The sequence below is a fragment of the Eriocheir sinensis genome, unplaced genomic scaffold, assembly GCF_024679095.1.
Source record: "Eriocheir sinensis breed Jianghai 21 unplaced genomic scaffold, ASM2467909v1 Scaffold99, whole genome shotgun sequence".
NCBI classification, from domain to species: Eukaryota; Metazoa; Arthropoda; class Malacostraca; order Decapoda; family Varunidae; genus Eriocheir; species Eriocheir sinensis.
The window spans coordinates 133,003-149,070 of record NW_026112374.1 but is presented as its reverse complement, the minus strand read 5'-3'; the positions used below and the strand labels follow the sequence as shown (position 1 = coordinate 149,070).

General features: G+C 40.6%; 2 protein-coding genes across 2 annotated transcripts in view; one reads left to right on the top strand and one right to left on the bottom strand.

Moving 5' to 3' along the window:
• Positions 1 to 4,057: 4,057 nt before the first annotated feature.
• On the bottom strand, positions 4,058 to 11,529 carry LOC126995120 (uncharacterized). Its single transcript, XM_050854396.1, has 3 exons — positions 7,338 to 11,529; positions 6,191 to 6,252; positions 4,058 to 4,945 (listed from the first exon to the last, which is right to left on the bottom strand). Exon 1 carries the CDS (start codon positions 10,763 to 10,765, stop codon positions 8,429 to 8,431), a length of 2,337 nt encoding a protein of 778 aa, XP_050710353.1. The 5' UTR covers positions 10,766 to 11,529; the 3' UTR covers positions 4,058 to 4,945; positions 6,191 to 6,252; positions 7,338 to 8,428.
• A 1,314-nt stretch (positions 11,530 to 12,843) lies between these two features.
• The window catches only part of LOC126995126 (uncharacterized), a 132,428-nt gene continuing 129,203 nt past the window's right edge, over positions 12,844 to 16,068 (top strand). The window contains exon 1 of the mRNA XM_050854401.1: positions 12,844 to 12,912. The gene's annotated coding sequence lies outside the window, so the exon portion shown is untranslated. The remainder of the gene's footprint in view (positions 12,913 to 16,068) is intronic.

Below are 16,068 nucleotides of genomic sequence, written 5' to 3'. Positions count from 1 at the left end.
TGAAGTTGAACTTATTTTTTCATTTAAGCTCAGCTATAAGTTAAACTTGAGATTCAGTGGAACTTTTAAGTTAAAGATTAATGTTAAGCCGGACGTGTTACTTGGGTTCCGTGTCGCCGTCAGGAGACTCCGTGGGAGGGAGATATGTAAACACTTTGCACAGCTTCTGGGGCCGTATACACAAATATTCTAAGAATAATACTAAGCCTTGCACTTAACAACTTTTAGCTAAGCATAGGCCCTTAAGTATTACTTAGAATTCCCCTTAGCGGACTCTAAGCTAAGTATTTTTTGAGCAAAATACCGGTATGAAGTGCATCGCATAGCAAAACGACCACTTGCAAAAGCATTGTATATAGCTACCACAGGACATATTATGCAAAGATGAAATAGCTATAATGAATTCAACACGTTATCTATCTGTACACAAAAGCTTGTTTGGAAACAATAGACACATCAATGGAGTAAATGATCGACATAAACGAGCCTTCTTCTTCTTCCTCTTGTGGTCTTTATTGCCTATAATGATCGTTATAAAGGTGCATCTTTTCATGTTTCCGGTGTACCTCCATTATTCTTTTATGTGTTTTGGTAAAATATGTATATTACTGCCCTGACGTCGTCTCCTCAGCCGCCGGTGACAACAAAGGCGTAGCGCGAAGCGTATCACACGGAATTACCAAGTAATAAAAGTAGACAAGTCAAAAACAAACTAAATCTAACCAGACCTGCCCAAACCTAACTATACCTAGCCTATGACCAACCTAACCTGACCCCTCTACCGCCAAAATGCAATGTGCTAAGATGCGTTAATTCACACTCCTCAATAGTTTGAAGTTTCTTCAATATTCAAGCTGTTTGTCACTGTACTGTATTCAGAGACCAACATACAGCACATAATGCATTAGCCTCACGTGAGATGGCTACCATAATTTCAGACTCGTGTGTTCAGTGACTTTCTTGTTTATTTATTTTTATATATATGAACTTTCAGTCAGGTTACTCTGGTATATCTTTGCCTCAGTGGGTCAAGGCACACAATCATTAGTACTATTATAAAATGTTCTAATGTTTCCCGAGCTTCTACACCTATCTGCTGTACTATAGATAGGTATAGGTACTTCTCCATTCACAGAGGCCACTTTTCTCAACTATCTTTGACAGGTCTCCCATTCACATTGTTTCACTCTGCTCCAGTGTCATCATATGCTTTCCCTCTCTGTATATTTCCTTTTTCCAAAGGGGATTGTCTTCAATTTCCAGTTATATTAATTTGGCCCACCAGTGTTCACTCATTTCCTCTCTTTGAAACTCAGCTTCCCCTTTGTTAACCTTTCTCAGAAGCTCCACCCTATTTCCCCTGAGAGCATGTGAACACTATCATGCCAACTGGTCTTGAATGACTTCTAATCTCCCGACATCTTAAGTCTTAGTTTTGCTGACCCATACAAGATAGCTGTGGGGTTACTACTTTCCCCATCCAAAAGCAACTTCCATATTCATACTGGCTAATTTCCCTTCTCTACCACTGATGTTAACACCCGTCATTTTCCTTACCTTGGCTTCATTCAGTTTTCTTTGTGCTTTCTCCTATGGCCTCCTTGCTTATCTCAAATACTAAATAACCATGTGTTTCTATTACCTCTAAGATATTGTTTCCCAGCACCCGCTGTCCTACTGCTGGTGTGAATTTCCATTATTATGTTTAAAGATAAGTTTCCATTCCATACCAAAGTCATTTAGGATCAGGCAAAATCCTTCCACTAATACTACATCATCTGCATAACCTAGGCAAAGCAATACAACTTCTGATGTGTGGGGCTTTATTACTTTTGCCTATATCCACATATACACATGGAGGAGGGGGAATGATTATGAGCAGAAAGGATTGATTGATTATGTGGCAGTAGATGGAAGACTGAGAAAGGATATCTGTGACGCGAAGGTAGTAAGCGGGATGTTCGATGGCTCTGACCATCTTGCAAAAGTGGGTGTTTGAAAAGAAAGGTGAAGTAAAAAAGGAGATACTGAAGATAGAAAAGTTACAGGAAAAAAGAAATAAAAGATGAGTATAACATGAAATGGCAGAGGCCTTAAGTGAAAAATGGGAAAGTGTGATAGTACAGATACTGAAAAAGTTTTTAGAACATTTAAAGAAGTAGTGTTAACTACAACAAAAAAGTGGTAGGGATGAAAGTGGTGAGAGATGGAAAAAGAAAAGGAAATTCATGGTGGACAGAAGAGATAAGGAGGATAGTAAAAGAGAAAAGGGAACTTTTTTAAGAAAACTTAAGAAAGAAATGTGGTTGAGCAAGTAAAAAGGGAAAGGAAAAAGAAATATAGAGAATGCAAAATGAAATTAAAACAAGCAATAAAAGAAAGTAAGAAGAGAGTTGGTGAAGACTTTGGAAAAGACTAAGTGAAAAATATAAAGGGAACAGGAAATCATATTGGAAAGAAGTAAAAAATTAAAGAAAAGCATCACCCCAATAATATCTCCCCAAGGAAAATTAATGAAGTTATGGGTGAGAATGGAAAGATGTTGAAAGACGGGGAAGCTGTGAAAGAGACATGGAGAGAATATTTCAAAAACTTAATGAATTTTTTTGATGGACATCCAGCAGCTGTTACAGCAACAGTTTTGAGCGGAGGTAGAGGAGGAGTATATAAAGAAAGAAGTATAACATATGAAGAAGTAAATCAGGCATTAAAAAGATTAAAAAATGGAAAAGCAGCAGGAACTGATGGAATCAATCAAAGATTTTCCTTCAGGATGGTAGGAGAAAAAATAATAGCAAAAGGAAAGAAACTATACGCTGCCTTCATGGACTTTGAAAAAGCTTATGACAGATTCGACTGGATTGCATTGTGGGATGTTTTAAAGATTTATGGTGTGGGAGGAAAACTGCTTAGTGCAATAAAGTCTTTCTATGAGGGTGCATCTGCATGTGTCAAAATTGGTGGAGAAACAAGTGAACATTTTGAGATAAAAGGTGGGATTAGGGCAGGGGCGTGTCATGTCACCATGGTTGTTCAATATTTATATGGATGGTGTCATGAGAGAAATAAAGGGCAAAGTTGGAGTAAAAATGTACGCTGAGGGAAGGCAGTGGGTGCTGAATTCAATCCTGTTTACTGATGACACGGTGCTCACTGCAGAAAATGAAAGTGACTTACAAAACTTGGTCAGTGATTTTCATAGCGTCTGTAAAAGGAGAAAGCTGAAAGTAAATGTCAACAAAAGTAAAGTGATGGTTTGTGAGGGGAGTAGAAGTGAAGTTGTAGATTTTGTATGCCCATATAGAGTGGGAACTGAATGTGAAAAAGAATGCAAAATAATTCTGAATGGTGAAGAAATGGAGGAGGTCAATGAGTTTAAGTACCCTGGATCAGTTATCAGTTGAAAATACAATAATAGTACCAACCCTCACATATGCAAGTGAAACATGGGCCTTGAATGAAAGTCAGAGGTCTAGAGTGCAGGCAGTGGAAATGAGTTATTTGAGGAGTGCTTGTGGTGTGAGTAGAATGGATGGAATAAGTAATGAAAGTGTGTATGAGCGTTTTGGAATGTGTCACGGGGGTGAAGGGAATAAGTGACTTTAAAGTGGTTTGGCCACATGGAGCAAATGGAGGAGAGTAAGATGACCAGAAGGGTGTATGTGAGATTGAGGGAGGGAATGTTAGAGGACGACCTCCAGTGAAATGGAGAGATAGGGTGCAGGAGTACGTTAGGGAGAAGGATGAGAGATCCTTGATAAACTTTGAGCAGGCAAGGAGGGAGTGTCCGGATAGAGAAAGATGGAAACTTCTGCCGTGGCCATCCCCTGGTGGGAGCTCCTAAGAGCAGGCATTGATGGGATGATGATGATGAATGAATTGAGAGGAATCACAGCAGAAATGTTGAAGTGTGGAGATGAAGTTACTATATGAATGGTCAAGATATGTGAAGTGGCCTGGGAAGGGGGGGGGGAGGTCCCAGCAGACTTGACAAAAGCCATAATGGTCCCAGTTTACAAGGGAAGGGCAGGAGAGGGAAGTGGGAGTTGTAGGGTATAAGTCTGCTGAGTGTAGGCTACCTGGAAAGGTATATGGAAAAGTCCTAATTGAGACTGCGCAAAGACTTACAGAAGAGAAAATCAGTGAAGAACAAGGAGACTTTAGGAAGGGAAGAGGATGTGTGGATCAGATATTTTCCTTCAGTATGGTGTTTTATTAGAAAAAATATTAGCAAAAGGAACAAATACTATGCTGCCTTCATGGATCTAGTTATTCTAAAGAAAGTTTATGACAGAGTCGATTGGCTGGCATTGTGGGACGTCTTAAAGATATATATGTCATCATGGTTGTTCAATATTTATATTGATGGTGTTATGAGAAATGAAGGGCAAAGTTGGGGAAATTGAAGTAAAAATGTATGCTGAGGGAGGGAGGGAAGTGGGTGATGAATTCAATCTTATTTGCTGATGACACGGTGCTCAATGCAGAAAATGAAAGTGACACAAAATTTGGTCAGTGTTTTTGATAGTGTATGTAAAAGGAGAAAGTTGAAAGTAAATGTCAACAAAAGTAAAGTGATGGTTTGTGAGCGGAGTAGAAGGGAGGTTGTAGAGTTTGTATGCCCATATAGAGTGGGCATTGAATGTGCAAAAGAATGCCAAATAATTTTGAATGGTGAAGAAATGGAGGAGGTTAACGAGTTTAAGTACCTTGGATCAGTTATGTGTAAGCATGGTGGTACAGAAGAGAAAAGAGAAAGGGCATTGCAAGGATTGATTGATTGGAGGAGAAGCTGCGGATCCATCTCTGGCATGCCATCTCATTGTTGGGGGCTGAATTTCTCGATGGCATGGACTGGACCTCTGCCGGACAGCTGGAGAAAGCTGCCATGGCACAAACCCGACTGATGGAGACAACTGATTTCTTCTTCCACATCATGTTTGGCCTTGAAATATGAGTACAAGTTCAAATAAACAACATAATATATATATATATATATATATATATATATCTATATATATATATATATATATATATATATATATATATATATATATATATATATATATATATTTATATATATTTATATATATATATATATATATATATATATATATATATATATATATATATATATATATATATATATAGATATATATATATATATATATATTCTATATGTACTATACTAAAAGAGGTTAACCTGGTAGCTGCAGGGATCATGTTTCTTAAAGGCCCCTCCGAGCGAGAAAAATGAGAAAAAATCATCACTCACGCAAACCATTTCATAATATATATCAACACATTTGTGATCAGTTTATGCATCATCTATTTTTGGGGGTTTATATCATGGCAAAAATGTGGCCCATCGCTGGTACAGGGTAAAGCCACAAATTTGGCCTGTTGCTGCTACCAGGTTAAGTTGGACTATGAATGGACAGATGTTGTTTTAAGAGCATCTGAAATAAACTTATGGGACTGATATATGATAATTAAATCTGTGATATTTATTAAGATGTGTCCAGTGATTTAACCCGCAAACTGCTGTACGCCTTCTGGGCGGCTGAGCGGTAAGCTGCTGTAAGCCTTCTGGAAGCGGGCTTTTCAAACAGGCGCCAAAAAGTTTCCGCCGCGGCTTCAGATACTGCCAGAAAAACATTTTTGTGATAGAAAAATCTAAGAAATATGCAGGATACAACACATTTCGAGCTACAGATATGTGTATTGTAATATTTATGACACGTTTATGTAACTTAGATATCATTTATTGAAGGTTAATCTCTCGCTGATATAGCCGCACTAGGCGACGCACTCAGAATCTCAGTCCCGCAGCTTATGGGTTAATTGGCAAAGAATTGCAAAACACAAGCTAAGAAAATAAAAGTACTGAACTGATTGATGTATCGACACAGGAAATGGCCGTCGGAGAAATAAGAATGGATTAGTAATTAATATACCCGAAGCAAGAACTAAAAGACATTGCATCAACATAAGTATGTGATAAAATAACAGGCATTATCTACATGAGTTATTTACTGCACAGTGCACACTATATGGGCTGGCAACATTGTCTTATTTTCTAGCAATTGAAGTTGCTTATATTGTGCCTTATATTCTTGCATGGGAATGATTGCTTGATGCTGGATGACAAAAACTAAATGATTAAACAATAATGTTATGTGGCGAATACCAGCTTGAGGTCACTCTAGGTCTAGGAGGACTTGCTCGTTGTTGTCAATGTCATCACGATCACTGCAAATAGATACATTACAATTAGAAATGCTTTGGTACCTGCCCTATATCTATATCTATACTTGTCCAGAAGTCAAAACTCTTGACTCATGGACCAATTTGCAATTCTTTTTGTTCAAAAAGATTTTAGCATTGTTGATTGACTTTAATAGCTATTTGGGAGTAAGACGAAGAATAATCATAAAATTCACTTTTAGATCTTCATAAGAAAGGAAGCTGCAAATAACAAAAGCCATAATATACTGTGAACTAATTAATTTCAAATGTGAAAAAAAAGACATGACCAAAACAAATTAAACAATACTACAATGCTAGCTAGCATGGGTATTAGTATCATTTTGCAACACCCAGGGATTCCTGGGAGGTATTTTACAGAAAGGATAGCTACCATTCGTTAAGTAGGATCAATGAGGTTTGGTGACGTTTATAATTTTTTGTTAAGTTAAAATAAGGCAACATTCTGAATGATAGTTAGTTTGGCAAAAAATTTACGTCTAAAATCAAAATGTTTGTTTAAAAAATAGTCAGTAACACAAATCGGAAATTTATCTGAGTTAGGAGAGGTGAACTTATATTACGTTAGGTATGTCAGAGCAAGGTTTCTAAACAAGTTGATTTAGGATTAAAGGAAAAAAGTCATAAGTGATGCAAGCTTGAGTACTTGAGCAAGTTCGGTTTAAGAGCTACCGGTACGTCAAATTGATTTGGTTTGGTTACTAAAAATAAGCAAAGGAAGGTAATTTTGTTAGGACACCTTCTGACATTTAAGTTAGGTTAAAAATATCAACTTTTCTAAATAATTGTTGATTTGGTTAAAACTGGCTATCTTAAATAACAGATTAAGTTGAAATAACTATATGTCAATGATAAATTTACCCAGGTTAGGTTTGGTTTATCGCCGCTGGGAGGTTAGTCAAGTAAAAATTAAATAACAGACACTAGTGACCCAAATAGGTATTGTTTAGGGTTTGGTAAGATTGGTGGGAAACGTTTGTTGAAGTCAGACACAAGATTAACAGGTGTGTTAGGTTTAAAGAGTTGAATATTGTAAAGGATAAGTCTGGCGAGGTAAAATATTGGCTCACCTGTGTTCGTTCCTTGGGCAGGAGTCTGTGGCTGCCGGTGTTGATCACAGGTAAGATACACGTGCACCAGTGTTGACTGGACCTTCACAGACTACCTAAGGTGAGTGATAACAGACACTGGATGCCCTCCAGGCGATGGCTGGGGGCTGTATAACGCCAGCCACACACCGCGGCCCGCGGGGCTTCCAGCAAGGTTACTCCCAGGGCTCCTTGTGTGACAGCCTGTGGATGGTGGCAGGCGGTCACCAGCCATCGCTTGGAGGGTCTCCAGTGTCTGTTATCACTCAATCTCTGTCAGCCTGTGAAGGTTGCACCTGCATTTTACCTGTCAGCGAACACCACTTCAGTCGTGATGGCCATGTAGGTGTTTCCAAGGTCCGCCTCGCCGAACCACTCATCTCAGCACGGTCAGCACAGTCCACAGATATTTCAGGATGAGTTTCAAATCATTACACGTCTCCAATTCGTCTAGACGAGGCAGATATATTAGGAGGTGATGCCTTTCATCCCGCTGTAATCCACCATGTTGCAATACTTATGCATTTTTAACGGTGCTAAGGGAGCCCCTTCCCCGCCTTAAATTTTCCGCCCGCTAAGTGCTCCAGCTTCACCGCTAAGCGGCCCAGCGCCATTTTAAGTAGAAAACTTAACGATTCTTTGCCGTTAAGTGCACTTAGCGATGCTAAGAACGTTTGTGTATACCGCCCCTGTAGTTTAATATTCTTCCTTAGTAGTACACTTCACTCGGACTCTTCATTTACCACTAACTTACTATGACTGGGACTGCCCTCCTCTCGCCCTCTTCTCCTATATATATCCAGAACAGTACAGTCTAGAATGTTACAGTATATTTTAGATCATACAAGAACATGTAGCAAAAGTATGTGCGAGTTGGCAACACTTCCCGCCTGGCTCCTGGCCGCGCCCCGCGGGGCGCGGACGAGGCTTTGCTCCCCGCCCCCCTGCTCGCTCTTCCCGGAGCCTTCTAGAGCCCCATGGACGCCGGGGGAAGCTTCCAGCACAACACTATCCCCCCCTCTTAATTGTGATCGTCCCGATCACACACTTAACTATATACAAACATAAGAGAATTAATCAAAAACATAATAATCGTCGTATCGCTGTGGACGCCTGCGTTGTCTCTGTCTTCTGCTCGGTGCCTCCTGCGCGTCTATCTCCTGGTGCGCCTCGTTGTCGTCCGCTTCTTGGGGTGTCCCTGGAACATCTGCCGAAGCCGGGAGGTTATCTCCCTCGGCTGAAAGGTCTAGAAGACCTATGTCGTCGTCGACCTCCTCTCGGTCCTGGACGCCCCTTGCGTTTTCGTCGGCTGCTGGGTGTCTGTAGTTGTTCCAGGTGTAGTTTCCCGGACCGTGGTACCTCCATAGGCGATTGACGTGGACATCTTTCGGTTTGGTCCTTTCCGTTCTCCGGATTCGGTAAGTCACGTCGGAGAGGCGTTCTAGCACAGTAAAAGGGCCTTCCCAGGGGCTCTGTAACTTCGGAGACTGTCCTTTCTTCCTCTGCGGGTTGTAAAGCCAGACTTGGTCTCCTTCCTTGAAGTCAACGTGGCTTGCCCTTATATTGTAACCGTGCTTCATGGCCTCCCCGGAGAACTTCAAGGCACCACGGACTTGATGGTGCACCTCCTCCAGCCGTTCCTCTAGTTGACGGGCAAAACTGGAGGCGTCCCTTGGAAGGCTTTCCCCAGGAGGCCTTCCTGTCAGTAGGTCCACCGGCAATCGCAGCTCACGTCCAAACATCAACTTTGCCGGTGAATACCCCGTAGTCTCGTGGGCGGCAGACCTGTAGGCCATGAGAAGCGCAGGCAGCTTCTGATTCCATGAAGACTGATCATTGTTGCACTGCTTGACCAACTCCTGTCCCAACGTCCAATTAAACCTTTCCACCATTCCATCTGACTGTGGGTGCAGAGGGGTGGTCCGGGTCTTCTTGATACCCAGAAGCTTGCAGCACTCAGCAAGGACTGTTGACTCAAAATTCCTTCCCTGATCGGAATGGAGCTCGTTAGGCACACCGAAGCGACAGAAGAACTCCTCCACCAAAACCTTGGCGATGGTAGTGGCTTCCTGGTCAGGGATGGCGTAGGCTTCCGGCCACTTGGTGAAGTAATCCATTGTGACGCAGATGTACCTATTTCCGTTCGTCGTCAGAGGCAAGGGTCCTGCTATATCCACTGCCACCCGTTCCATGGGGGCTCCAACCTGGTATAGTTGCAATGGGGCACGGTGACGCCTCTTGGGGCCCTTCTTTGCACAGCACACTTCACACGCGTGACACCATTCTTCCACGTCCTTCCTCATGCCAACCCAATAGAACCTTTGGCGCAGGCGACTCAGTGTCTTCTTTACCCCAAGGTGTCCGCTGGTGATGCTGTCGTGCATTTCTTTCAAGACGCCTTCCCGGGAGTTCACAGGTAGCACCGTGGACCAGTAGTGGTCAAGACCATCATGAGAGACCCAGCGTCGCTGCAACACCCCGTCGTCCATCCGAAGAGTGTCCCACTGAGTCCAGTAATTCTTGGTGGTAGGGCTTTCTCTCGAGATTACTTCCCACCCAGGTCGCGTTGACGATTGGCTCAGACACTTCATAATTGGTCTCAGATCTCGGTCCTCCTGCTGCAGTTTTCCCAAGTCTTCCCATGGCACATCTGCTGTCTGTTTCACTTGGCAGCTTGTCATGGTGGTTCTCCTGCACACTGATATCTTCGGGGCATGTACAGGACAGACTGGTCGTTGCCCCCGTGAACCAGTTCTCCTTCTTCCCTCGCCCGAGTGGTGGTCCCTCGCCGGGGGTACATTTTTCCGACACTCATTCTTCCAGTGCCCCTTTGCTCCACAGCTCCAGCACTTGGGTCCTTCCCTGGGCTTCTTCCTAGCGCCACCTTCATATTCCTTCTTTCTCTTATAGCATTCGTTCTCCTTGTGCCCAACCTTCTCGCAGTACCAGCACGTTCCTTGGAACCTGTCTGTGTCGCTGACAGTGCCATTTCGTGCCCTAAAGCCAGAAGTCGAGTCGCCCCTGAAGCTTGACCAACTAGACCTAACAAAGGACTCAAACTCCATGGCACGCGCAAGAGCTTCCTGCATTGATGTTGGCTTAGCTTGCTTCACTTGTATCTTCAGCTGAGGGTTGTCCAGGGCATCAATGAATTGATCATCAGAAGCATCTTGGGTACAACTAGCCCCTGCAGGCCCTGGCTGTCCGTTTCCAGCTAAGCAGTCTTCAAGGGCCTTCACTCTGTCACTTACGTCACAAACTGCCTGTTCAGTACGGTTCACCTTTCCCTGCACTTCTAATATTTCTTTGTGTGTCGTCTCCCGTACCGCCTCCATCTCTTGTTGAAGATTTGTGTGTTCTTTCTCCACTTCTATCAGGCGTTGTCCTAACTTCGTGGTCACATAAGTCATTTCTCTTCGTACTGACTCACTTCCATCTTGTACTGCTTGTAGCTGTTGCTGTAATCCCGTGAAGCGATCTTCTAGCTGTTCTTTGGGTTCTTGGAGTGTTCCTTCTTGTTGTTGCTGTGCTCTTTCTGGTTGTTCTTTGAGTTCTTGGAGTGTTCCTTCTTGTTGTTGCTGTGCTCTTTCTTGTTGTTCTTTGAGTTCTTGGAGTGTTCCTTCTTGTTGTTGCTGTGCTCTTTCTTGTTGTTCTTTGAGTTCTTGGAGTGTTCTTTCTTGTTGTTGCTGTGCTCTTTCTTGTTGTTGCTGTGCTCCCTCTGGGCAGCTTGGGAACGAGTCTCCATGGCGAAAAAACAAATGCCTACACTCCTGACGCCAATGTTAAGCCGGACGTGTTACTTGGGTTCCGTGTCGCCGTCAGGAGACTCCGTGGGAGGGAGATATGTAAACACTTTGCACAGCTTCTGTAGTTTAATATTCTTCCTTAGTAGTACACTTCACTCGGACTCTTCACTTACCACTAACTTACTATGACTGGGACTGCCCTCCTCTCGCCCTCTTCTCCTATATATATCCAGAACAGTACAGTCTAGAATGTTACAGTATATTTTAGATCATACAAGAACATGTAGCAAAAGTATGTGCGAGTTGGCAACACTTCCCGCCTGGCTCCTGGCCGCGCCCCGCGGGGCGCGGACGAGGCTTTGCTCCCCGCCCCCCTGCTCGCTCTTCCCGGAGCCTTCTAGAGCCCCATGGACGCCGGGGGAAGCTTCCAGCACAACATTAAGATTAATTGTAAATTCGGGCCCTGTAGTTTAATATTCTTCCTTAGTAGTACACTTCACTTTGACTCTTCACTTACCACTAGCTTACTATGACTGGGACTGGGACTCTCTCGCCCTCTTCTCCTATATATATCCAGAACAGTACAGTCTAGAATGTTACACTATATTTTAGATCATACAAGAACATGTAGCAAAAAATATGTGCGAGTTGGCAACACTTCCCGCCTGGCGCCTGGCCGCGCCCATATGGACGGCTTGCCTTGCTCCCCGCCTCTTTGCTCGTTTCTCCGGGAGCCTTCTAGAGGCCTATGGTCGCCGGGGGAAGCTTCCAGCACAACAATATTAATATATATATATATATATATATATATATATATATATATATATAGATATATATATATATATATATATATATATATATATAGTTCCTACTGTTCATTTTAATATTTATCTACCTTTATTTTTTTATTTAAAATGGGAAATAACCAGACTGAAGAAAAAAAGTAGCAACATTTGCTGCTTGATCCCATGTAGCAACACTGCTGATTGGTACTGGGGGTTGGGGGTGGGTCTGGAGGGGGGAGGCGCCTGGATGTAAACAACGCTGCTCCTGCGCCATCTGTTGCAACCGACATACACCAACACCCGCCCACGGTCTCCAATAGAGGCCCCCTCTCCTGTTCTATAGTCTCCTTGGTGCAGCCGGTGTTGCGAGAAATACCTCCTCGCTGAAATAAGTCACATATACATGTGGGTGGGGGGTCGATGGGGGCGCAGCCCCCCGTTAGTAGGTCGTAAAGTTCGGTTGGAGTAGTTTAAATATGCTCCCCGACCCAAAACCTATATATATATATATATATATATATATATATATATATATATATATATATATATATATATATATATATATATATATATATATATATATATATATATATATATATATATCCCCTATTTTCAAGAGTAAAAAAAAATCCTTGAATTGGATTTTCAAAGCGTTTCCAGGACTGTTGAAGGTTTGTTGAAAAGATATATGAAGAGATACTGATGTTTCATAAATTAGGTTATGAGATACTGGCACGGACCTAATACGAATCTTTACCATTATATATATATATATATATATATATATATATATATATATATATATATATATATATATATATATATATATATATATATATATATATATATTCCCTTCTCTCCCGGATGTACGATAATTTGGGTGTAATTACGATAATTTTGAGTGCATTGCACGATAATTCTCTGCTGCGAGGATGGCAGCCCTGGGTTGCGCGCGCATCCAGACAGCCTCTCCATTACCTCAACATTGCAATCCGCGGTGGCGCTGCCGACGTCATCTTTAATCAGGTAATATCCATGTAAATAATCGTTTCCATGACGCGTCCATTATATCGTGAATTCTATAGGCCTTCGTTCAGGTGCCCAGGAGGGTAATGATGTCAGGGAAGCGGAAATTACGTGTAACAGGTGGTTCGGTGTGGTTGGTTCGGCACATGGCAGACATCTCGTAAACCTCCCACGCCCATGCCTTCACAAGCTGTGCGGGCGTGTCTGAAACTCGAGGTTAGGCGTTAGACCCAGCAAACACAAGTACGTACGTTGGGCCTCCAGCGGGCCGTCATGTGTTGTACGTTGCGGCGGCCCGACGGTGCAAAACGCCGTCTGCCCGATGTCATTTTTGCTCATCGTCATAACAGAGGCCCGACGTAGTATGCCGATCATATGCCTCCCAAATGCCGCTTTGCCTCCCATATGCCGCTTTGCCTCCCATATGCCGATCATATGCCGCCCATATGCCGATCATATGCCGCCCATATGCCGATTATATAATATGCTAGCCCCAGCCCCCACTCACCCACTCCCCCCTTCACCTTTACCACAAGCCACACTGGCTTACACACACACACACACACACACACATATATATATATATATATATATATATATATATATATATATATATATATATATATATATATATATATATGTTTAAACCAACTAATAAAACCATTTTTTTTCTTTTGTGTGTATCTTTGTTAGTTTCATCAGTATTGTGGTTTTAACTATATGTAAGATTTTAATTATGTACAGCAGGGTTGGCGGTTTAAACCAGGGGTGTCAAACTCAAAACCCTTGGAGGGCCAATTCATACTCTGAAGTGCCGTCATGGGGGCCAACAAGGGTAGAAAATACATTGACAAGATTGAAGTTACCGTGATACCGCGGGCCATTTATGACTATCCCGCGGGCCATGAGTTTGACACCCCTGGTTTAAACCAAAAAAACATCAATAAAACCGGTGTTTTTTGTGAATCTTTTTTAGTTTCATCAGGTATTGTGGTTTTAATTATGTGTGGTTTTATTATTTTTATTATGCACAGTCATTTTACTAACCAGGATGAAAACGTCAGTTGGTAAACTCAAATCTCTAGTCAAATGCTGTAACTCAGAGTAACTGAAAACATAATTTTATCTGCTGTTTAGTGAAGTGGCATATATATATATATATATATATATATATATATATATATATATATATATATATATATATATATATATATATATATATATATATATATATATATATATATATATATATATTTGCCACTTCACTCAACAGCAGAAAAATTGTTTAAAAAAAAACTGGTAAGTGCCCCCTCTCTCTCTCTCTCTCTCTCTTACGACTGTTTTGTAGCATGCAACTGGAAAATTAAAAGAGGTCTTTCAATACTCTTTAACATTGCAATTAAAACCATGTTAGAGAAGCTGCATTTTGCCTTTTTTACAGATTGTATGAAGATCAAATGAATATATTGCTAAATCCATCTCTAAATCTATCTATAATTCCTTTTCAAACTCATATATGTATATACAGATAGAATTACTGGAATAAACATACTGAAAAAAAAAGTGGTTTAAAAAAGAAAAAAAACGGTTTAAAGATTAAAACAAAAAAACCTGGTTTAAACCAAAAATATATATGTATATATATTTTTTTTAAACATTGTTTTTTGCCAACCCTGATATATACACAAATACTACAGCACCACGTATACACAAGGACATAAGAAATAAATGTATTGCAACGACTGTGATTATAACTATAATTCTAAATATAGTATACTATAGTTACTTAACTAAACCAATAAAAATTAAATTTGCATGAAAAATTATACCATGTTACAAATGACTTTTGCATGTCACTTGTAAATCAAACTAAGTAAGAATCTTGAAGAATATAACTATATTAGCCACCTAATATATTTATTATTGGTGATAATGAAACTTCGTTGTCCACTTTGAATTTCTCTCTCTCTCTCTCTCTCTCTCTCTCTCTCTCTCTCTCTCTCTCTCTCTCTCTCTCTATATATATATATACCAGGGAGAAATGAGGGACTCCATGAGCGACTGGCTAGTATTGGTACTGGTACCGAGCAGTCTGGTGCCTGTACCGTACCATATAGCTGGTACCATTAGTACTGGTACCTGCCCAGTGCCCACCCCTATTGTTGAGTAGCGTGGCAGCGTGGGTACTGTATTGTTGTTCAAGTGGCGCGTGGGAAGAACTGAGCTCAGCTGTGTGGCCGCGGCGCCGTGTGAGTTGAGTTGCGTGAAACATCTGGTGGCCACTCCATAAAATATCGCGTATAAGTGAAAAAACGTGTAAATTAAACATTTATTTGGATTTTGGACCCCGCGTTATTTCAAAAACGCGTAAACCAAACTCGCGTAAATCGAGTTACAGTATATATATATATATATATATATATATATATATATATATATATATATATATATATATATATATATATATAATGTTTAATATTCACATAATATTTGCCAGCATTGCAATTAAAGGTTAGATCTGTTAGAGTTACATACTAAAGGAAGAAAGCAAAATTTGAATTCACCATATCCATCTGGCGCCGCTTGGCGAGCATTTTTTATTTTATTTTTTATTTTTTTTACAAATACAACTACGATAATGTTCGCAATATCTTTTATTTACTTTGTATGTTTATTATTTCTTTTATTATTATTATTATTATTATTATTATTATTATTAGACATGGGGTAATTGTAATCTGTAATTGTAATCAGTTACAATCGATTACAGTTTTCAAGTAATCGTAATTGTAATCGATTACCCTCTTGTTTTTTTGCTAAGTAATCGTTATTGAATACATTAATAATGTAATCGTAATTGTGATTACTTTTGCGATTACATTAGCAAAGTTTTAGTTAATAGTTTCTTGCACAGCAAGTATGTATTCTAAATATCTGTAGTAATTCAACCAATTTAATATTTAGTATGGTACATGTGTATGAAATTTGCAAGTTCACCTTTCAGTCCATCCTGTAATCACGATTGTAATCACGATTAATACATCATGTAATTGTAATCTTAATTGATTTTATTGTAATCGTAATCGTGAAAATATGAAGTAATCATAATTTTAATCGATTACATAACATAAGTAATCGCAACATGTCTTGTTATTA